Source organism: Acipenser ruthenus, chromosome 24 (assembly GCF_902713425.1).
Source record: "Acipenser ruthenus chromosome 24, fAciRut3.2 maternal haplotype, whole genome shotgun sequence".
Taxonomy (NCBI): domain Eukaryota; kingdom Metazoa; phylum Chordata; class Actinopteri; order Acipenseriformes; family Acipenseridae; genus Acipenser; species Acipenser ruthenus.
The window spans coordinates 3850212-3874474 of record NC_081212.1 but is presented as its reverse complement, the minus strand read 5'-3'; the positions used below and the strand labels follow the sequence as shown (position 1 = coordinate 3874474).

At 40.9% G+C, this 24263-nt stretch overlaps 1 protein-coding gene across 4 annotated transcripts in view; it reads left to right on the top strand.

Moving 5' to 3' along the window:
- The window catches only part of LOC117429831 (LIM domain kinase 1-like), a 41452-nt gene that overhangs the window by 10446 nt on the left and 6743 nt on the right, over positions 1-24263 (top strand). For 2 of the 4 annotated variants that reach the window (XM_034049687.3, XM_034049688.3), the window contains exons 3-8: positions 13115-13253; positions 21236-21345; positions 21737-21943; positions 22197-22302; positions 22496-22680; positions 23042-23228. In XM_034049687.3, the coding sequence (XP_033905578.3) occupies positions 13115-13253; positions 21236-21345; positions 21737-21943; positions 22197-22302; positions 22496-22680; positions 23042-23228 (934 nt within the window). Of the gene's footprint in view, positions 1-1807; positions 1965-13114; positions 13254-18440; positions 18615-21235; positions 21346-21736; positions 21944-22196; positions 22303-22495; positions 22681-23041; positions 23229-24263 lie in introns of those variants that run through there. The other 2 variants (XM_034049689.3, XM_034049690.3) reach the window with 2 other exon arrangements.

Sequence of the window (24263 nt, the reverse complement as noted above, 5' to 3'; positions counted from 1 at the left end):
TTTATATTTTTCAAGCAGTAAAGTATAACCATGTGAGTTGTGGGAGACACAGCGATTAGAAGGTAGAAGTAAGTTCCACAGGCAGCCTTTGAATCACATGGTTAGAATGGCAATCCATTGCAGTACCATGGCACCACATGTGTGTTTCCACTCAGTGAGCCGTGTGTCCCTGTGATGAGGTGTGAGCAACAGGAAACGGAGACAGTGCGTCACTGCATTCCGCAGCATGTGATGGTTCAGGCAGTCTGTTATCCAGAAGTGGCATCTACCACTGCATAGTCTAACATGTGCAGTGATGTTGTTTCTGCTGCAGTTTTAAATGACTTCTCTACTTGGACATATTCATGTGCTGTATTCTAATGAGAACATCTGAATCTGTAAAATACATATTCCTATACACTGCCATGCCTCCAGTCCTGTTTGTCATTGAAGCCTCACTTTTGAGCAGTGGTCCCCAAATTCAGCAAAAGCTAGCCAGCTAGGATAGAAAGAAAGAGTGTCTGTCTGACAATTATAACCCTTCGCTAACCTCAAATTAAAAAGCAAAACTAGTAGCAACAGGATTGGTTCCTTTATTTCAAAGGGCTAGCCTAGCCACACCAAAGGGATGCACTTCCTGCAATGTACTCATTGAGGTTCAGGGGCTTGCAAGCACTCTTTGAAACCCTCTGCAATCAAGTAGTTCAGCAATTGTATAGCCTTCGGAGAGACCTTTACACCAGGATTTTAAGGAGACAGACGGATTACAATGGAGAAGCTGCCTCTGAAATACAGGTACAAATACAGTAAAATCCAAATGTCACCAACAGTGGGGGTTTCCTCACAGAGCTCTCACTGCCTGGGATTGTAGACAGAAGGTGCTTTTATGTCGCATTTGTGGCCGTTGTACCTAAAGAAAAATAGTTTTACCTAAATACATTTTTTGATAATTGCTATTTTGTTACTTTTTTAATAACTTGCAATCTGGGATTTTGTTTTTAATTTTCACTTTATTTTAGTGACTAATAAAGTGCTGTTGGAAATGAACTCTTTACTGTCCTGGGTGTGTTCCCATACCTGTTTTAATGCCTGTTTTCTCAATCTCAAATATATTGGACACAGTGCAGCAAAGGGTTAATGAGGTTATGTTATTTAATGTAAATAACTGTCCAATAATATAAAATTACATATATAATATAAAAATGAGGTTCACACCAGCTTTGCTCTTAAAGGGTACATAAGGACTTTTATTTTATTGTGTTACTACAACTGTTTACGTAAGGTGTGTGTGTTTTTTAATTTGACCACTTTTTTAAAATTCCCTGCCTCAAGATGGCTTCACATGTACACGCATGGACCTCTCAGAACTACATTTCCCATCAACCTTCTGCTCACTGGTAAATCCATCTCGGTTACATATGTAAGCAGGAGGATGATGGGAAATGTAGTTCTGAGGTCCATGCGGGTACATGTGAAACCATCTTGAGGCAGGGAATGCAATTTAAAAGTTTAGAAAAGTGGTCAAAATGTCCTTATGTACCCTTTTAATGTGAAGTATTACAATTTGAAGTAGTTGGTTTCACATGTATGTTGTTAGTATCTTCTACACTCCAACAATAGCAGCACACAATAATTTCCTCCCTGTTTGCTTCCTAAAATGATGTGTTTTTCAAATGGGAGTAGGATTGAGCCCCAGGGTGTGGGGGTGGGGGGAATAATTGAAACAGCCATTTCTTCCAGCCAAGGAAGCTGTGCGGCTAACGCAGGAAATAGTGTCGAAAAAAAGTTTCACAATAGTGTGTCACAAGTTAAACCTGAGGAGATACAGCACACAGCCTGCGAGTTTCATTTACTGTGCGATGTTTTAGAAAAGTCGCTGTTTTCGGAATTGGCAGACAAATCCATTTCCTGAAGTGGCATGCTGCTGTACAAAGAAACATGTCAAGAAGGGATCAGCGGTACAGAAATCAGACAAAGGGGAAATCGTAAGTTAAGAAAGTAGCATTTGTTCTAAACAACAAAAACAACCGAGGAAGGAAAATGGGGGGGGGGACTGCATAGTAATATTTATGATTCAACTTTAGCCTTGGCTGAGGCTCAGTCAACAATTGCTTATTGCATGTGTTTAGAACTCCTTGTTTGCTTATTCAAACTTTACACCTGGATCACACATTATGCGGTACGGTATGTAAATGTCTTTTTGGAGAGCTTCTAGTTACTGTAAAGCAGAAAACTGAAGCAATATATTCCAGTTCTGGAAAAAAAAACTTGAACATACAGTACTGTAACAAAAACGAAATGCAAAAGTAAAGAAAAAAACTAAATGTGTTTTCCTTTGATTTAATTGAGAGGAATCACACTGCAAAGTATTATCTGTAGAATTATTGAAAGTGGATAGTTTTGCAAAATATTGAATACAATAAAATAGGCTACCGTGTTGCAAGTTGTGGGTTTATTTTTTTTTCGCAGTCAGCTTGAAAGTGTTATTTTGGTTTTAACAATACCTTAGACTGTGTTATTACACTTAAGTTGTGTTTTCACTTTTATGCAGTATGCTTTGAAATGCTGCTTTTTAAGATGCAGCAAAGCATTCGTTGATAGAGGACGATACTGGGGTTACCAAGTTTGAAAGTTATTGTGCTGTGCTATTAAGAGAAACAGTCTGTTCAGGAAGGAGAAGAGACTGAAGCTGAGACAATGTTTAGCAGCCACAGCGATTTGCAGTTTAAAGTTGTGTTCCGTATTTGCGTGTGTTACATTGTTATTTGTGGAAGCGGTACAGTACAACCACCTACCATAACACTGTGACTAGGGTGTAACGCAACCATGACCACATTCGTTTTCCCCAGACTACATTAATGTTGAAGTGGGGTCTGGTCTTCAGAATGGCCCGAGCCACCAATTTGAACACTTTTTCCTCATGAAACATTTGTAAATTATACATGCTCAGATACAGAAGCACCTACCAACCAAGCACCTGTTATCAGCCCTTCATCAAAGTCTGTTGGCCTTGCCTTCTGTGATTGGAACACGGGAAAAGCAGCTTTTATCTAATGCAGCATGGAGAAATGTCAGGAATGCTATTTGCATAACAAATTAATCAGTATAAGAAGAACCGAAGCTGGTGCACAGATGTGGCCAAGCAAAATGATTAATTAGGGGATGAAGATTGACTTGTAGTGTGACCCTGGCAGGAAATGAATCAATAAAGCTAGCACCATGTCAGGCAGTGAGCATGTTATGTCTGCTATATTTTGTAATGCCAGTGGATTACAATAAAGCAATTAAGTGCTTGTCAGTAAAAGACACCATTCTTTATAGTTATAACAACAAGTATAGTGTTGTTTTCATAGTGTGATCATACTGAGCAATAAAAATAACTACGCCCGGAGGAAAGAAAAATATAGCACATTGTTTGGGTAAACCAGGTTATACCAAAAAAAAAAACCATAAGTGGAAACAATGTTAAATAAAGAAGGATTCAAAAAAATCTTTCCATTCGCTGGGCTATCTGATGCGATTATACCTCAGCTCTGCTGTTAAGAACTGTTTATTGGGGATTAAACTTCAGCTTTTTATTTATTTTGTTCAATTCAGACTGAAAAAAAAAGCTTTAGATGAAGAGATACTGGTGGAGGGTGTCTGAAAATATATACAAAACATGAAAATGAAGGCAAAAGCCAGGGCTGCTTTCTGTGAATAGCTAAGCAGCCTGCCTTTCCAAGGGCTGTTTGATTAAAGGCTGGGTTAAGTGGCCTTGCTTTCAGGTGATTAAGCAGAGGCAGATCTGGGAGGGAATCCAGACAGCTAGAGCAAGCTCTCTTAGGGCTGGATGAAGTGTGGCAGAAATGCGCTCACAATGCTGTTCTAGCAGGACCAGTGGATGCATTAGGAACGGCTGGGTTTGTAGTTCTGATTTGGGGCTTTAGTTTTGCGCAGGCACGCTGCAGGAGCAATGCTGCTGCCTGTCCACCAACAGCACATTCCAAGAAGAAAACAGAACTTCAATTACTCACATTATTTGTGCTTTCGAAAAAAAAAGTGTTTTCTCATAAGATGTTAAAAATGTTGTTGAGTTTGCTCATTTTCCGATGTGCAGAGCTCTCTAAAACATCAGTTGCTGAGGGGAGGGGAGGGGAGGGGAGGGGAGGGGAGAGAATGACAGATGCACTGGTGATTGTGGTCTGACTGTAAGCTGTCCGTGGCTATATCTCTGTGGATTAAAATAACTTGAGGCTTGTAAACTAATGTTGCCTTACTCAAACAGGAAATTACCTGTAGTCTGCTTTTTATTAAGCTGTTTCAGTGATTGTCTTCTAGCCCCTTGGGCAGGTTTTAAAGGAGGATTCTGCATACAGACACTGCAGTCTTTGGTAATTGGACCGTTTAGCCCTGCTGTCATAGAGACATGTGAATTTCATGATATTCCAGGCATGCTGACGCTAATGTTCTCCTCTTAATGGTTTGTAATTAAGTTAATATTGACGAGGAGAACTACTGTAAAACACCCTTTATATATTTTGTAGCACTTTCCAAAATTCAGCATACATGTTCATGCTACAGGCAGGACAGTCGAGCAGTTGTATTAGTATACAGCAGAGCTAGCAACGAATGAACTGCATTTATTTGGTTTAAGGCATCGTGACTAATCCATAGAACAATGTACAGCAAACAGACATCAATGAATTATATAGAAGTTTGGTTTGAAATTGAGCCTAATTCTTGGACACCGCAGCTTTAAGCTTTAGAAGCTTAATGTGCAGCACATGGGAGGGATTGAAAATGATTTAAAATTCTGCCTGCATCGTTTCAGTTGCATTGCGGCCTGATTAGTGTGCATGAGATGATGCAATTAACATAGCATTCGTGAATGATCTGTACAGCCGGGGTTGTGACCCTCCTGTATATGTAGCATCCTTCTGAAGAATAAGCAAGCTTTGGGTGGACCACTGAAGAATTGGGGTTTGGTCTGAAGTGAGTTTTTCCATAATGTTGTTATACCGCAGCCCGGAACCATGGAGACCATTCTGTTAATCTGCACAGTTCTTTTTTTTAATGGATTAGCATCCCCCTCCCTTGCCAGTGTGATGGGATTGCCTGACTAGGAAGGCACAGGAATGCGAATGCTTTCAGTCCTGAGCTCTTTCATCTCCACTTCACTTCAGGGGTGTCGTGCTTATGTACTGCTTTTGTTTTCTTTCCACTGTGCTAAATACAGACTTGCTTCTCTCTTTTTTTAAGGTCCTTTTAAAAGCAAATGGAAAATATGATCCGCGTTCGATTAAAAAGTCACCAGTTAACAAAAAACTTTGTTTTCCTTCCCAAACTGTTTAGAGAAATCGAATTTATATGTAATACAGCTCGTAGCTGTCATGGAGGGAGTGTCCCTACCTGTTGGGGGAGAGAATTCAATTCATGAATGCTGTTGTTCAACACAAATGAAATCCAGTCCAAACCCCGCAAATCCTTAACATTAATTCAAGAAGCATTGTATTGTGCTGCGTCACCAAACACTCAAACATTTTCATTTTGGGGGGGGATGGAATAGGCTGCAGTGGCTTTTATGGCTTGCATTCTCTCCCTGCTAACTTCCCATCTGTTCCTGGCCTATGTGGGAGTGCTGGAACATTTCTGCATGCTGCAGTTGTGCTTTTTAGGGTCTGTTTAGACACACACCCCTCCTCCCCCAGATTCCTGGTGTGTATTGTGCTATTTCAACCCAGCATACACTTACACATGAACATATATTTCAAATCCTACAGTAACAACAACGCCGCCTTCCTATAGCAATTTAGAGCCCTTCTTTCTCTCTGTACCATGAAATACAAACTGTGCAACAAACCTAGAAAGACAAGTGCATTGTAAATCTGATTCAGTTTGCAGGTCTCATCTCTCAAGTAGCTGATGTTCAGGGCACTGCATTACCCCAGCATTTCTTATTTCCTATATCTGTGTTTATATGCATTGTGAGGGACAGAGCCTACATTTCAATAGGTGTGGAAAACCACAATCGTGTTTGTTTTGTATTGGAAAGTGTGCTTTATTCAGGAGCCTCCCTACCACAAAATTTCACAATCAGGTCCATCAATAACATGAAAGCCTAGAGCAGCATTACCATCCTGTTTATGCTCCTGTAAAAGAGTAAGGTTGGCATACAGATGGGCAGGTGCCCTCCACCCCCTTCTAATACTTTCAATAGATTGTGCTAAAGGATGTCCAGACCAATCAAAGTTGAGTAAGCGGTTCTCTAGATGTATGTGAAAAAGTGTGACATAACGACAAACACTCAATAATGTGTGATAAAGGTGCTTAGAAAGTTTAATCACAATTGCACACATTCATTTTTGTCTTCCTGCATGCATCTCGTAACAGTTTTCCTCAAAGCTGCCCATTTTGAAAACTGCACAGTGCACACAGCAGGGCATTTTCAAGGTTTAAATCTGCTGAAGCAGCATTTGTTGCAGATGCTTCTCCCTGATTGGGGCTTCTGTTCCCTGGGTGGATTCAAACGGACCAATCGGAGAGGACATGCAAAAAATGAAGTAATGTTTCTCTCTGCAGAGGAATGACATCACCCCTCATTTTAATTCACTGCCTGCTCGAGGGGCAGATGATTTATTTGAGTGTGTTGGCAGACAGCGAGCACACTCACAATGGATTCTGTGCTACTAGAAACCCTGGGGGCTGTGCCAGCTTCCTGTGAGATGCCATTCATAAGCCAGGAGCCTGTTCAAAACTTATTTGCCCCCATGTACAGCGTCCAGTACTGCAGTTTCTGTAACATTTAATAGGAAATCCCCAGTGATGCTTTACTGGATATAGGAGATTTCAAAAGAGATGTCATTTACATATGAATGCTCATATTAAAGTATTTCAGTAAACAAAACTGGTAGATAATAATAATAATAATAATAATAATAATAATAATAATAATAATAATAATAATAATAATAATAATAATAAAGTAATAATAAAAACTGTGAAAAAAAATATTGATTTTGTAAAGGATTCCTGTACACGTATTTCATTCTGTACTGTAGATTTTACAGATGTGGTTTCAGGCAGTCGGCGATTATTATACCACAACTCTCTTCTTGTGTTCCAGCACCCCCTTTGCTAATTGTAACATGGCTGAAATACATTGGGAAATGCTGCAGGTGCACAGCAGATGGCGCTTGGCATTGATACAGTGGCTACATAGCAGACCACATGAAGTCCCATGGCAGTCTGAGACACTGTCTGTGTTGACTGGGCAGTAGCAGGGATAATGAGCAGGGTTCAGGGAGCGCATCTGTGATTTATGTAGAGGGGATTCGCTTGTCAGCATTCTGCTAATTTTGACGTAAAAATGACTGAATGAATAAGTTGGACTCCCAGACTCCTGTTCAGTTTTGTATTATTTTTTCCTGTTATTATTTAGTAGCTATACCCTGTGCTTCAGGCACTGCTTTACCCCTCTGTCTTGTCAGCACAGGAGTTGCAGGTCTCTCTGCACTCCCTGCTAGAACTTTTTCACTGACCTTCACGCTTCAGCTGTGGTGAGGCAGTCAGTGACGGCATCAGAGAGCTGGCACATGTGTGAGGCAATGGAAAGACTTCTATAGAACAGAACAGCAGCCAGGTGAGTGACATGCTAAGGTGAATGTACAATGACTGCTAGATTAACTCATCTGGGACTTTTCATTTACACAGCGTTGGGGCTGTAATTAAAAGAGGTCACTGTATTGCAGGTGAACACCTGCCAACTGGAAGCCACACTCTGTTTAAAAATGCACGAGGCTTCCCAGCCATTAATTCTGTGATAATGGCCTTGTGAACAACATTTTTTTAGCTGATTTAATTACATAGTGATTAGCAGGACACGTTGATAGTTGCACAGGCTTATTCCTTGGTTATGTGTGAAATCTAAAATTCTACTGGTTTGTTGTCGATCCCCTGTGTTTGTTTTTCTTTTGTTTTAAAACAATTGAATAAAAATAATTGCAGGGACTTTTCTGCTTGGTCTTGGGGACTGTGGCCTGGAGGTTTGCGATCATGTGCCTGTGTTTCACAAGGAGTCTTGTAGGGATGTAAACACATGAAGAAATATTCCTACCCCTTGTGTGGAAAGTACCATTTGTTCCTTTGCTGATGTGTTGTTCACTGTCCAGAGGGTAGGCTATTGTTTGTAACCAGCAGCTCCAATTATTTCTGATAAGGAAATGAATTCCCCTGTTTAAATATCCGGTCACAGAGGTTGGAAACGGTGTCGCATGTAAGCCACGTGTTCACGGCTGTGAGTTCACAGGAAGTACAATCCCCAGTCATGTCTGGAGCCACGGAAAGACATATTGCCACGTTTCCCAGGTTCAAAGCCAATACTCCATCCCGGTTTACCCATCAGTGCTGCTGACATTTATCATTCGTGTTTCTTTTTTTCAGAAAGAATAAAAATGTAGGGCTTTTAATAATTACAGAAGGTTTACAGCAGAAACTGTTATATTTTATAAGAGTAGCCAAGTTATTGTATCACATTTCTCAATAGTGATCGATTAGTGTTATTTTGACGACCCTCAGCAGCTACTTAAGAATGTATCATTTCATGCTAGGACATTCTTGTACATTTTCCTGGTTAAGGAACAAAAAAAAATAACTGAAATGAATGTTATTGGTTTGATTCTAAGACTGTGCTTCATGTGCATTTTAATCATGACCTCCAGGCTCCATAGGTCTTTAGTGAAAGCTTAATGTTATAGTATTTTCAAGCAAGAGGGCTGCCATTCATGTTGCCTGAAATGGTTTTTGTTGCCTATTCAGATGTGCCAAGGTTATTAAAATCAGACATCTAACCGTGCATGTGCGTCTCTTTAGTGCATTCATGTCTTTATGTAAAGCGCCGGGGAGAATCCTATTTTATCCAATTGAATGCACCCATTTAATAACTAATATCTTGGAAATGACTGACCCATCGTGTTGCTAGGGACCAGGTTTATTATGAAAAGGGTTTAGTCCTTATAGACCTGATCGGATTGCTCTTAACAGCTGATCATTTTAAAGGACTGCTGCATTGAAAGGTTGACACGTGAAGACAGGAATCTGGTCTGGTGCACTCTGTCTGAGTGAGTTGGGGTCAGGGTGAATGGGAGACTCTGGGTAGGAGCTGACTGACCTTGTAGGGGTATCTGCTTCCACTTATCTTGCCCTTTTTATACCTATACTCCAACGCTGATTGAAAACTAAGAAGGTGGACCCCGAACATCTCTCCCTTTTGCCCGAGACATTTTACTGTGTTTTGAACTCAAGTCCACAGGAAAACAATGGGTTATTGTTCAGTGCTTCACACCCCACCCCCTTCAGCAGACTAGACAGTCGTTTTAAATTAACTCAGAGAGAGAGAGAGAGAGAGAGAGAGCTTACACATTTGAAAAGTTGTAACCTGCATACAGTGTTAACCAAAAGGAAGCCAATGTTGCCATTGTTTTAGGATTCTACAGTAATAAGCTGGAACAAAACAAATAGGAAGTTTGCACCTTCTGAGCTATTTTTTCATTTGCTGCACGAATCGAGTATTGCATATTTTGCGCTCTTGTTCCAAAAAATGAAGTTTATCATTAAACAAATGCAGCATTTCAATATTTTCAGGGGGCATTACTGTACATACCCTATAGGCTAGATTCTCAAAGCTATTTACTCCAAATCGTCATTAGCGCCATTTTTTTCCGAATGGAAGAAACTCCAATTAAATGTCTAAAATGAACAGGAAGCAACTTAATACTTCATTCAAGCCCCTGAAATAAAAGCCTTTAGTAGTGTACAGTGTTTCCGGTTTGGTTACTTTATTGGGTGCGTTTCTCCTTTCTGAAAAACAATTATGCTAATGAAGAATTGGAGTAAGCGTCTTTGAGAATATAGTTCATTTAGAACGTCGTAAAATAAAATGGATTTTGTGGGTCTGATTTAAAAAGCGGTCGATGGAAACACAGATACAGAGTTTTTAATATGATAGAAGTGGGTCAGGTTCTCTAGTTCCTGTGCAGCTGTTTTTAATCTATGTGGTTGTGGGAAGGGGGAGCAGTGGGATGTTAGAGATGCTGTTGTTTAGATAACGGAGGATGTTTGTGTTCATGGTGGACACCTCACTGTTTGAGAAGCTGACGTCATATCCTGATCCTTTCTCCCTTTGCAGTCTCATCCCAGACTTGGGAATCAGCATAACAAATTAGCATACTAAATCCCGATACAGATGTGTGCTGTCCTAGTCCAGTCCCTTAGGCAATTTTTTGCACTAGAATAGTTACAACATGATTTTCTGTGGCACAAGAGAAGAGGGAAATACCATTGGTAGAGCGGTACTGCATTGCAACACTTATATATATGCTCTATGTATATTGAAATACCAGTGGTACTTGATCACTGTGGTACAGTAATCCATTGCAATGTGTCATGACCATGTGCATTATTTGTTTAAAAACCATGTGGGTTTTCTTCAAGACCGTGTACTGCTATTCTTGGGGTATCCCATGGGCATTTGTATAAGATTTTCTGGGGTTTTCCGTGATTACCAGAAACTGCAGTCTGTCCAGGGTAGCTTTCCTGGGAAATCCCAAGATCTGCAGTAGAATATAAAGCTTACACACAGAGCTCTCGCAGGGCATGTTCATAGTTGGCCAGCCATGATCATTGCCGCACAAGGAAAAGAACAATAGGGGTGGTACCTCCCAGTTCTCAAATCACAGAGGTTTTTAATGATGCAGATCGTGGCTGTGCCAGACGCTTCCTCGGGGTGCTTCAAATGAGATCATGTGTGGCACGTCGCAGTTTGCATTGCGTGAAACACTGCTGAACTGGGTCTGCTTTTGTTTTGTGTGTGTGTGAGGTAAAAGAGCAAAAGCCCACCTTGTCTTTTTAAAATAAAATGTTCTATAAAAATGACTCCTATCCAGCCATCTCTGGTGTGGTTGGACTAGAAGTGTGAGAGAAACATATCTGGATTACAGTCTAAACTTGAAATAGCTTATTAACTGAATTTTGTATTTAGCCAAAAAAAACTACAGCGAGATCTCCTGTAAAATTTGTGCAAACTATGGTTTCGTTGTAGTAATTGTTATAGAATGTTGGTTTAATAATGAAATCCAGATTGCATCAAGTCTTCATGTGCAGAACAACATAATCCTTCATACATTACAATATGCTAGCGGTGGACATTATCTGGGCTTACTTCCCCTTTTTATTTATATAAATCATTATTCGGATCAGTGTCCTCTATGTGCATGCATAGTGTTGCTAAGTGGTACAGTATCCCCAAAGCTCTTCACACGCTAAAGGACAAGGTGTCACATGCTCACTGTACTGTTCGTGTAATTCTCTTATGACTGCGAGATCCCAGTATCAGATCCCAGTGTCATTTGGAGTTATGGTCTAATAAGTGCTCAGGTCAAAGCGTTTGGAAAGCGTGCCACAGTTAAACCCCCCCCCCCCCCCCCCCCCCCCCGAGGTCATTCAGTGTCCTTGACACGTTAACCCCAATTTTTTCCACAATACCACTGGAACTGCATTGCCCCCCAACTGAGCCAATTAAATGAATTGGTAGAATTGGTCCAGCCTTGGTTGAACAGATAGCTTTAAAGAATAGCTGCCGGTTAGGTTGGATGTTGTAATAATCCGAATATTGGATATGTAATGGATTCGATTATGCAACAGAGCTGGTAATCGATTCATTTAGCTCTCCTTTCCAAGGTGAATTACTGATGGTTTTTCAGACCCTGGTGTCTCTGCTGTCTGGAGGCTTTCTTTGCTTCTTTAGCCAGAGAAGGGTTAAGCTGCAGTGGAGAAAATAGAATTCTGCTTTATCTAGCTTTGGGCTTTATGATACTTTGTTGTGGTAAGGCAGTGAGTCCATTTGGTTCTAGAAGGGGATGTTGCTTTGGGAAATGAAAGCAGCCTGCAGTTCTTGAACTTGTAGGGTTTGGTTTTGGTGCACGCACACGGACGGTTGTATTCTGACAGCTCTGTCTTGACGTCCGTGTGCTCCTAATATCTCCTGTTCGGCTAAATCCTCTGACCAGTCGCGTACAGGGTTGGGGTCGATTTTCTAATTTTCAATTCCAATTGCATTTCTAATTCCTTTTAAAATCAGTTCCCAATTCCTTCGAAGGAATTTGAAGTTATATTTGAGAGATATATTGCTGGCTAATGTTTCAAGTGGCTTCTTTACACAGAATGGGGTGAGGGAGTGGAATGGGTTACCCAGCCATGTGATCTGGGATGCATCACTGTAGTATTATGGGACTGTGCCACCTGCCAGTAAATAAGACTGCAGAGATGTTGTTAGGGCTGTTCTAGTTATGCTGTATTTATCTCCAGTGACCCTGGTGTAATGCACTGGATCCTTTTTTCAATATCATAGTATGCGTTTGTGTAACAGTCAGCTGAATATACTGCAGCTGTTTACAGTATTTACCAGCAGCCTTTCTTAATTATCACCGACCGTGCTGGGGTGCAGAAGTTCATTAAACCCAGAATGCAGTGCTTAGAAACATTTCACAACCACGCTGACGATTGAAATGAGCTTGTGCCACATTTACATGGTAGCCTTGGTAAGGTTTACAGTAATAACCGCTGCAATTTGCCCACAGGAACCCACCTGTGACATTTTATATGACGGCTGAAACTGTGCTGCCTGTGTAGTAAGACCACAGCTCAAATGAAACCATATGGAGATAGTTCTTCACAAAGAAACATCACTTAAATATGGAAATGGTGATACTTTCTGATATGATATCTGTTTTGTGTGCTTATTTGGATACATTTACTTCTGGCAAAATAGGAAGTTAGTGGTCATTTTAAGCAATGTTTGTTTGCAAATGTACTGTGCTGCCATCTTGGCCGCCTTTTCAAAGCGTTTCCTCCAGTCTTGAACTCCTATTTTTTGTGAAAAAAATCATGTTACTGTTTCAAAATGAAAAACAAAACACCTTGTGAGAGCTTAAGAGGGCTTGAAATAAGTAAACTTAGTAGTTTGGTTCTAGTTTTGTAAAAACTGACACTTGTTTTACCCTCTTTAAAAAAAAAAAATAGGAGTTGATGAAATGCTTTGAAACTCTGGCCCCTAGCCCCTTGTAGATGTCCTCCTCAGTGAATTGTTGCCTGCTTGCAGGTGCTGTGAGTGCAACGCCTCTCTCTCCCACTGGTACTATGAGAAGGAGGGGCGGCTGTTCTGCAAGAAGGACTACTGGGCCAGGTTTGGAGAGCTGTGCCATGGCTGCTCGGAGCCCATCGCCACCGGCCTCATCATGGTGAGAGATTCAGCAGTTCCACACAATTTTGGATCTTTTTTATGTTAATTGATCATTAATACAGGTTTCATTTGGACAGCCATGGTTATTTATACTAAAGGAACTATTTAAAGACAGAAACATTTTTTTTTTTTTTTTGTAATCAAGGTTTTACTTCTTCTCTTGATTTAATTACCAGATCAAAATAATTGTGTAACGGATTGTACACCATCTTCCCTTTTCTGCGTTTGTAAGAACCAGCTAGAATCAGAGTCCCACAGGAGGTGGTAATTCGATTCCACCCCCCACCCCTCTGTGCTATCTCTGCTCTCTAAGCACTTCTTTTTGTTTGCCTTTCACCTTCAAAACAGCTTTCCCTGATTAAACACAGTGTGGTACTTTCTACACTGCATCCCTGTCTCTGTCAATACTGCCACTCCAAGACACAGAGTCTTCCACACGACCTTGTCTCGTAACCTTCCCTTGTTAGCCACCAAACCTCTTGCTGGTTCTCCATCTGTGACACAATCATTTTTAACCCTTTAAAAGGCATCCAAGGTTTTAAAATCTATCTTTTTATTACTCCCCCTGTCCAGGGTGTCGTCAGTGTTACAGCTTTGATAACACTGCACCTGTGTGTCCACCCAACATCCTGCTGGTCCCAAACCTGTTTACTTTTGATTAAGGCTGTCGTGTCCACTGACTCCCCAGGCTGTCATGTGCATTGTGTCATGTGCATTGGTTATTCTCTTTGCAGAGCTCTTCGAGACTCAAAACTGCAAACCGCTTGTGCAGTCTTGAAACTACTCTATACAACAGATCAGTCAACCCGCCCCAGTCTTTGCCCCCATATATTTTTCTATGCTTTTATTTCAATATAAGATTCTATAATAGGGTTGTCGTTTTGCAAAGCTACTTGGTGCTGACAGAGTTAAGGGTATTTACCCCTATTTAAAACATATTAACAATGGGCCAATATTTGAATAAACCATATTGTATAGTGACAGATGAAATAAAATAGTATGCACCATTTTAGATAGGAGCAATTACCTCTAATTCAGCCTTCCTCTACATGTTGTATTACTGCTCCTCCTGAACAGCTAGTGCTAATTTAAGCTGGTAAAATGCATTGAATAAGTTAAGATACTGCTGTATCTCTCTGCTGGCAGGAGGGTGGCCTCTCTCAATTCTGCTGCTGTCCTGACAGTGGTGGTGTTCTAGTTCTACTTCACTCCTTGGCTTGGACCCTCAATCCTACTTTCAGTAACACTGGTCCTTGTTCACAGTATATAATAGGCTTATGCTGGCGTTGCCTTAATTGCACTCTCTCAAAAGCTTGCACTGGCACTGGTTTACAAAGTTTCCTGGGCTGCAGCTGCCTATTGGCCAGAAAGCCCTTTTTAAGCTTCAAAATCCAGTTATGTGGAACAGAGGGTCTCAACTGGATCAAGTTTTAAGAATCCCTATTTTTTTTCTCTTTTTTAAACCACATTGCTCTTGTTTTTGACTGTTTTTATCTTTGATAAGTTGGAGTGGAGCTTTGAATCTGCTGTCTCTGCTGTAAGCGGAATAGCTGCTTTTTCAGCAGGTCTGTGTAAAATAATTTAAGATGGCTTTGAACACCTCATCAATGCAAGGTACTTCTTCAAAGCTTTTAATTAAATCTAAAGGGTTCACCTTTGCAGATTCTAACGCCAATGCTTGAAATGACTTTGGATGGAAAGACCTGTTTACAGGCTGCTGTATTCCAAGATTCTGTCTAGTGTGGACTTGAGTTATGGCCACAACCAGCTCCACTTATCAAGGCCTCTCAGGACTCCACCTATTTCATTATTCTCAGGCTGTAAAAGAAGGTTTGAAAATATTTATCATCCCCTCTCAGACGGCTGGGAGGCGGTGGAGGCAGCAACACTAAATCAGCAGCCAAGTTCCTGATTGAATATCAGACAGAAAATAATGAACAATAATCGATGCATTGAGAACTCTATTATTCAAAAGCAATGGGTATAGACACAACTGAAAACTCGCCGGCGTCAGTAATATATTATAAACTTGAGGCTCCAAAGGTTTGTCTGATTTTTAATAAATATTTAATTGAGGCATACAAAATAAAAGCATTGGTGATAAATTAATGTAATAGTCTGTGCATGCTTAAGTTTTAGCTGTATCGCAAGAACCATTCATACAAGCGTTTTAAATGTAATGGTGTTTCTAGCAGTTCATTTATGGGTAAATTGTTTGGCTATAACCTGGTTTACAAAGTAAACCAGGTTATATGTAAGTCGCCCTGGATAAGGGCGTCTGCTAAGAAATAAATAATAATAATAATAATAATATAACCAAGTTTAAAGTTTCCATAATCCACCATTTTAAAAAATCAACACTGGCTTAACACCGGTATACAATGTAGACAGTTGCCTTGACCATGCAGACCCGTCACTGTACATTAGCCAGTGGAAAAGCCCGGATGTGTATTTGAAGATGCAGGAAGTTGACATGGACAGTAGGAAGGATTGTTCCCCAGCCTCTGACCTCGCTGTGTTCTTGGTTTCCATGTAAACCAAGTCCTTGCCCAAAGAGGAAGTACTAGGACTGGGAACAATTAATGACCCTTATAGTTCAACTTAAGCACACTCACTTCTAGACAAGCAAGGAGCCCTTATCTCCCATTTTAGTTGGATTATTTTGCTTTTCATTACATTTAATCATTTTAATTCCTGCGGCTCTGGTCTAATTATAACAAGACGCCCACAGAACTTCAAACGGAACATTTTCACACCAAACCCTATACCCCCTTGCGTAGTATAATAATAACTCTGCATCACAAAGTATGAATTGCCTAAACTCACTATGGCTTTGTATAATCTTTGCTAAGACCCCTAACACATTAATAACACAAGTTTTTTTTTTCTTCAGTCAGCCACGGGTTCTGACACGTCATTCCACGCGTGACGAAGTCAGAATTCCATTATGACTTCATCTTCCCTCCTACCCAGAAGTGCTTGTTTGTTTCCTGTGTGTTAGTTTTGCTGTATCTTGTCCTTGCAGATACAGGCCCTGTGGTGTGTGGCTTTGCAGGCAGTACGCTGACCCAGCCTAGTTCCTGTGGGTTCAGTCTCTTGACACATACCAGCTCAGCCCTCCTCCTCCTCCTCAGCCCTGTCACCATGACTGCCGTGTGAAACACGACTCAACTCCCACAGAGGACAGTTCATTTAGGAGCCATGCAGGAATTGTTTTTCCTGTAAAATTCAATAGTGCTACATTTGAGAAATAGTAAAATAAATGTAAGCTTTTGAATGACAGACGTTTCGACTAAAAGCCTTTTTGAAGACACTGAGGAAGACTTCTAGTCAGGCACGTTTGTCACTGAATTGAAGTTTGCTCAGTAATGTGCCGAGATTCTCCTGTTTACTTTTTTTTCTCAACATGCCTTTTAAAATCCTGAAACTTACTTTTAAACCACGACTTAAAACTGCAACAAAAACATTAGTTTGGTTAACATTTGATATCCTCCGCTGAAGTCATTACCGGTAGATAAAAGACCTCGTGCTTCATTAGGTGACCTCTATCTGTCGTCACGGCGATTTATCAAGCAGGTAATGACCATTGCGGTGGACATTAATGCTTAACTAAAACATACATAGTGTTCAGTATCTAAAGCCTACCACCTCCACAGAGCTTGTTTTCTACTAATAAGGCACTGTCTGTGCAGCTTCACACAGAAGCATTATTATTTGACAGACAGTAACAGCGGCCTCACTTCCTCCTGCATTGTTCACATGCATCCGAATCACAAAGCTGTGTTGAAACTTCCACTTTTACTTTCTTGTGTTTCCCAGCAGCCAGACGCTTCTTTCTTTTTAAATAGAAGGAGGTTATTTCAGAATTTGGAACAACGTTTGTGGAACCTTGGTGAACACATTCTGTAGATCCCCCTCCCATTGGGGGGAAAAAAAAAACCTGAATTGAAAAGAGGAACAATTGAAATGCATTTAGATGTACCTTCTGCTTCTAATATGTGTTGTACATGGAGTTGCTTCTATGTAGACATTGTTTCAGAGCTCGTCTCTGTATTCTCAACTCAAATGTATGGTGTTTGTGGTTCAGTGGAGACTGACCAAAATATAGGTTGTATGCTAGCTTTAAAAAAAAACAAAACGAAAAAGAAAAGCACTTTTATAATAACAGCTTTTAAAAAGTGTTAAAAAAAAGATGTCCTCCCTATTCTATTTTTAAATAAATTGGCTGCAGCTGGGATCGTGGCCTTGGGACTGACTTGTACAATGAACAACAAAGGTCTGGGTTTCAACCTGTCCTGAAATAGGTTGTCAGAGTGCTGTGCTCCACATTCACTGAGTATTTATTCTGGAGCTCAGTTCAGGGATAAACAAAGCAATTTAAAATACTATACGTACAGTATTACAGACTAGAGGGAATTCCATTTTGAATCGAAAGAAATGTCCTTGTAAAATGTATTTTAAAGTGACATAATGTAATACACAAGCATCCAGGTGTTGCACGTTGCCCCTGTTTTTGCTTTAAACCCATGATAACACACATCCCCAATCCCTTTAATTACAGACTCCGTTTTATGGGGTCAGGGTTTTACATGGGAAACAGTTTCAATAAACGCAGTGTTAATAACCATGTAATTAAATGGTTATGATGGAGTTAAACATTGCACATTTATATTAAACCACAAACCATACATGAATTTGTTCAGAATAGATGGCTTTGTTTTTTTTTGTTTTTTTTTGCAGTCTCAGTTCATGGGACTTTTTACACATTTCCAACATTTCCAAATCAAGTGTTCCTTCTGAGTTTGACTTGGCTATTTTTTTGTATTATTATTATTTGCAATGAAGAAGACCTGCCACAGTTCAACGGCTTTCGTTTTCAACACTCACAACCTGCTCTCGTGTTGAAGGGAATTAACCCTAAACCTCAAGGCATGACGAACCATCATAGTCAGGGCTGTGCCAGTGTTACTAATATTAGATACTAGGAGAAGTAAAAGTTTGCCTGTGATTGTGGATTCCTGTTTTGCTGTGTGTTAATGTTGCTCTAAAAGGGGAATTCTATACAAATCTCTGAAGCACAGCCAGTGAGGCAGGATGTGGGCGGGGCTTCATCATTGCAGCAGTACTCTGAGCCTGTGAGAGGGAGGATGGGTGGAGATACCATGATGACAGTGATGACATCACCGCAGGAGGGCTGGCAGTGTTTCCATCTGTTGGCTGCTTCTCTGTGTTGTGTTTTGAGAGCAGCTCATAGAATGAACGAGAGTGCCGAGTGATTTGTGCGATGTTGGGAGGAGTTGTGTTTGGGGATTTAGAAGCGTTGTTCTGCTGTTGGAAATGGCTGAGACCCAATAAAAAGGTAAGGCTGCCTTTGGCAAACGTTTAAATTATTTTATATAGCTTTCTTTTGCATTTTTAATTCTTAAAGTTGGGATCTTATCACAGTTTGTCCTCCTCTGCTGTATATACAGTATGCTGGTATTCTAACGCGGAAGTGTTTCGTAGTCCAGTTTAGTTTTATACTAAAAGAGTATACACTCTACAGATCAGACACCAGACATTTGCTATTTACACATGCACTGTACTTTTTGCACTGTTTTAAAGCTGTCGCCAAATTTACCTAAAGGGGAAATGTAAATGAGGAAGGTGTGTTATTGAATAGGATGGAAGGTGGATCGGGGAAGTATTGCTCACAGGGGGAGTCCCTTGCCTGGGGGCTGCCCAAGACCCTGTGTTTTTCAGGCACGCTTGCATGCTCCCACCCAGCTTTGCGACATTTACCAAGAGACTGCACAGCAAAGGTTACTTGCCTTCAGAGACGTGTCGCTGGGTTTTATGTGCCTGTACTCTACACTTTGTCCTGTATTGCCAACTTACAGTGTACCCCACTTTTATAAGGCTATAGTCGGGAGCCACAACCATGCCGGTTCTACAGTTCTACAGTTCTTATGATGGTGGAGGTGCTTTTAGTACACGTGTACTTCTACATTGACATTTCAGCACCGCTGTTCCAGTAGGGATGAAAATGAGCACAGGAATTCCTTAGAGAATCTGTTCTTGGGGTATAAGCATCTAGATTGTCGTTCCCGTCTGTGATTGGTTGGGCTTATGAAGGCTATATCTGTAAGGATTTAACGCTTCAGTTGTCATTCGTTCTGAGTGGTTCCAATATTGACTTGTCTGAGCCTGTAGAATCCTAGTTGCCAGCTCCATTTTGAGTTCTTCCTGATTTCCAAAGAAATAAAGTGCTTGTTCCATCAGGTAGTCCTCCAAAAGGAGCTGAGAACTCGGATTCTACACGTACAGGTAATGCAAGGTAAATTCTGAATCGGAGACAAATTATTTGAATTCAGTATCAAGCAACAGAACTCTGAATCACTCGGAGAAAATGCATGAAATGACATTTGATACGTTTGTTACAGTTGTCACAGAGCTGCGGACTGTAATTTATCATTTGACGGGAACACGAAATTCTTTCGAAGTACAGTTGCGGTAAAAAGGATGGGTTTCTTTCTTACTGCGGTTGAGCGTGATGCACGAGAGAATCATTATAGAAAAGACTCTGCATTTTTTAAACATTAATTTTAATTTATGTGCATCTAGCGATGCCTCCCTTTTTAAAAAGGTGTCTCGCATTCCCATTGCCACATTAAATGGGCTTTTAAGAATTCACACCTCAGAGCAGTCTGCCAAAGTAAATTACATTTTCAAAACGACCACCCAAGGAAGGAAGGGTGTTACTTTTAACCCTCCCACCTCATTTCCATGGAAACCTTTCTAGACTGCACCCAAGGACAAGTTAACCTGTCTGTGTTTTGTAATCCTCTTAGACTTTGAGGACAATTAGAAAAAAAACACTATTTTAAAATGTTATTTCTGAGTACTTTTTGTTGAAATTTATTTTTTATTCGAGATGCATGTGTAGAAATACAGCAATCACTGTGTCCCCATCAGCAGGGGTAAGCATACGAAATAGGACGGAAATAGGGACGAATATGGGTTTTTCAATAAAGGACAACAACGCTCTTCTGTGCAGTAGAATTAATGTGTGTTATTCATTTCAGCCGTAATGTATATATTGTTTTCTTAACTTTTTGATAGTCTTTTATAAATTCTATAATTTTCTTTCTTGTTTGAGATTTAAGCTTCATCACAAGTTTTTTTTTTTTTCTGAGCCTGTGTTTTTCTGTTGCAGGTTAATTTGTGTACGTTTTACATTTCAAAACCGCTGTCTCCTCTGTTAATCTTTTTAATCGATATTATTGTATTTTGTAACTGCTGTTTTCTCGTGACCCTCTACCAGATCAATAAGCTGTACTCCAGGAAGAAAATAAAATACATAAGATTGTATCTGAGCAAGGCTGATCAAAAATGTACCGCGAGAGCCAGTGAAATAGTTAGGGTTGAGGAGCAACCTAGTGATCAGCTTTAACCAACAAATCAAAACGTGTCTAGCTTAAAGATATATATATATATATATATATATATATATATATATATATATATATATATATATATATATATATATACAAACTTGCTATTTTCAATAGCGGCTTTGCAGTAGCCTCTGCACTATGCTACAGCACTCTGAAGGACAGTATTGTAGATATCCCACTACTGACTCCACACTACCCTACTGTATCCCTTACAGAAATGTGCAATAGTAAAAGCATTGCAAAAAAATCATGGTGCAGCATAGGTAAGCATTGCAAAGCCCAGAGAGTACAGTATATTAAAAAACTTTTGCAAAACAAGCTAAACTATAGTAAATGCATAGTATAACCATGTGAAAAGTGCAAAAACATCCATGCTAAACTTTTTATAAGGGATTGAACAGTTAGCTTTGCGAGTTGTGATGCCAACGGCTACTCCTGCGTTTCAACTCTGTCCACCCCACCAGTAGAGGTCACTGTGGAGTAGTTCTGCACTGCTGAGTTTGATCCGCTTCCCTCATTGTTTCCTGTGCTTTTTGTTTCCCAGGTCGCAGGAGAACAGAAGTATCACCCCGAATGCTTCACCTGTCTGAACTGCAGGGTCTTCATTGGTGATGGGGACACGTATGCATTAGTGGAGCGCTCCAAGCTGTACTGGTGAGTGTGCTGGCCCTAAACACTGTGCTGTAACTTCGCAAACGTGTTTTGCACTTAAGCTAACAGAACAAACTTTAGCCCCATTGTGTCTGTTCTTATTGGTTTATTATTAAGAGGAAGCATGATCTTTACTGAAAACAAAACATCATGAAAACAAGCAATATTAGAAAATGTGTTTCCTTTTTTTATCTGTTTTATTGTTTTTTATTACTAATCAAACAATACATCGCGTGCAGCATTGAAAGGAAGAGACACGCTGTGTAATACATTAATGAGCTTTATGAAGCTTATGAGGTTTATGGCAGTAATGGAAGATTAAGTTGGTCAGGGAAATCCTTGTTTTCTGTCCCGAGTCCTGATCTTTGCTGTGTTACCTCCTCCTTTCCTCTAGTGGGCGCTGCTATTACCAGACGATTGTGACTCCGGTCATTGAGCAGATCCTCCCGGACTCCCCGTGCTCCCGGATCCCGCACACTGTCACGCTGGTGTCCATCCCCGCCTCCACCGACGGCAAGCGTGGCATCTCCGTGTCCATCGATGAGGGCTGCAGCTCCAGTGGGTGTGGGGCTGACCATACCCATACAGTCAGAGTCAAGGAGTGAGTACATCAGCCAGGGATCCTGCTTGCGATAAAATAAGAAAGCACTTCTTCCTTTTAGCATCTTATATAAACGGCTACTAAAAAGAACGGGTTGGAAATCTGTACGACAAACAAGTGGTTTTACATTTCTAAATGGAAAGAGGTGGTTTCTAATGGATTCTTGCCAGCCCAACCCAACAGGGCCTGTAGATCCTGCAGGCACTGTGACTGCTTGTAGTAAACGTTACCCGTGTATTTTACCTTTTTACAGATTAGACACGGAGTGTATCAGCCCGGATGTGAAGAACTCGATCCATGTCGGGGACAGGATCCTAGAGATCAATGGCACGCCCATCCGAAATGTTTCTCCCGACGAGGTGAGACTCTTCTTAGCAGGCCCTTAGTGTGCAGTCATTGGGAGTGGAAACTCCTGACACCCCTAAACGGGTGTCATTCACAAGCTCAGCCCTCGGAGGAATAGTCGCTTTTGAGAACAGATGGGTGACTTGGGTGCAGTGACAATGTGTGTTTTAATCCAAACTCCTGCCTTTTCCCCCCGCTCCCCCTCAGATCGACCTGTTGATCCAGGAGACGAGCCGACTGCTGCAGCTGACCATAGAGCACGACCCCCACGGCTCAGGGTCAGAAGAGGAGGTGGACGGAGCGAGCCCGCTGTCCGACCTGTGCAGCCCCCTCAGACCCCTACCTCGCACCCCCTGCGCGGATACCAGCGGCATCCGCTCTCGAGTCATCACGTAAGGGCAGCTTCACCGCGGGCACCCCCGCGTGATACGGGAAGGAGAGATACAGGGAGACAGCCAACATTAACACTGTGACATGGGGGGTAGTATTTATCGGCAGGTGTTCAATAAATCCTATTCATTAACATGTGGATTTTAAAACAAGAAAAGCTGTCCTTGCTTGAGAGGCAAGTAATCTTCCAGTCGGCTTTTAAAACACTTGGAATGCGGAAGTTAATTGCCATTGATTGGCACCCGATTGTAAACGTGAGGGAGGACAGCTTTTCTTGTTTTCAAAGGACCCCAGAGGGTGATGCAGACCCTCTTGTTGCCTGTGTTTTCTGACCTCCTTTTCCTCCGTGTTTTGCTTCTCCAGGAGGAGCTGCAGTATTGACAAGTCTCCCTGCTCCAGCAACACAGCCTCCCCCCATTTCCATCGCAAGGATATCGGCCGCTCCGAGTCCCTGCGCGTCGTCACCACCCAGACTCACCGCATCTTCCGCCCCTCGGACCTCATCCACGGGGAGGTGCTGGGGAAAGGCTGCTTCGGACAGGCCATCAAGGTACTGCATCTGCCTGCTTTCAACTGGGCTGGGGACACAACCAATACCAGCCTCGCTCACTGTTCTGCAATTGTGAAATAAAGAACGGGGCCATTTTACATTAAAGTATAGTTAAAAATAAGCAGTTTCACCCATTCCAGGTTTTAATACAAGCTTGATTAGCCACAGCGCTTAGGTAACAAGCTCAGGTGTGTCTTATTAAACTCGTAGTAAAACCAGGAATGGATCAAAGTGCTATGCGATGGGAGTCTTATTTCCATCCTTGGTACACGTGTACAATTTACTGTCAACATGTGAATTATCTGTAAAATAACAAGTGTAGAATGAGCTTCTTAGTTGGCTAGTTTTAGATGGGGTGTTGCTGCTGTCATAGTTGGTGGTAATGTGTAGGATATCCATTTGTGGTTTTGCCTTGCTCAAACAGTAATACATTTTCATGAATCATGAAATTAGCTGGCAGCTTAAATGTAGATGTTCTTTTTAAATGAATGTAATAAAACAAGTGATTTACAGTTGTGGTGCTAAGTTTCAGCTCATGTCTTCATCAGTGTGTTGCGGTTAAAGCATTAGCCAAAATGCTTGGTTACGTTCTTATAAATTTTACATCAGAATTTATGATTTTAAGATTTTTAAGTTGTGTAGTGGGTGTAGAATAAGTATAAACAGCAGGTGGCGACAGAGAGGTGGCTTGTATTGACTCCCATCCAATGTTAACTAGAAGGTTTAAATGTGTATTTTCAGTTAGAGTACATAAATCATTTCTTCTGAACTGCTTGTTTATTGTAATGTGTTATTTTAGGGCATTCTTTGCTGGGTGTAACTGGCACACCTACAGTATAATGAGACCGAAATTCTTAATTGGAGAGTCCACTTACTTTACCTAACAAACTTTTTTTTCCCACTTAAGTTGGCAATGCAGTCGTCCCTGTTTTTGTTTGTTTGTTTGTTTGTTTTTGTTTTTTACTAATTCTAGTAGGAGGATCCAAACTCTAACACGTATAAGAGCAGATACCAAATAGGGATGTCTATTTTGTC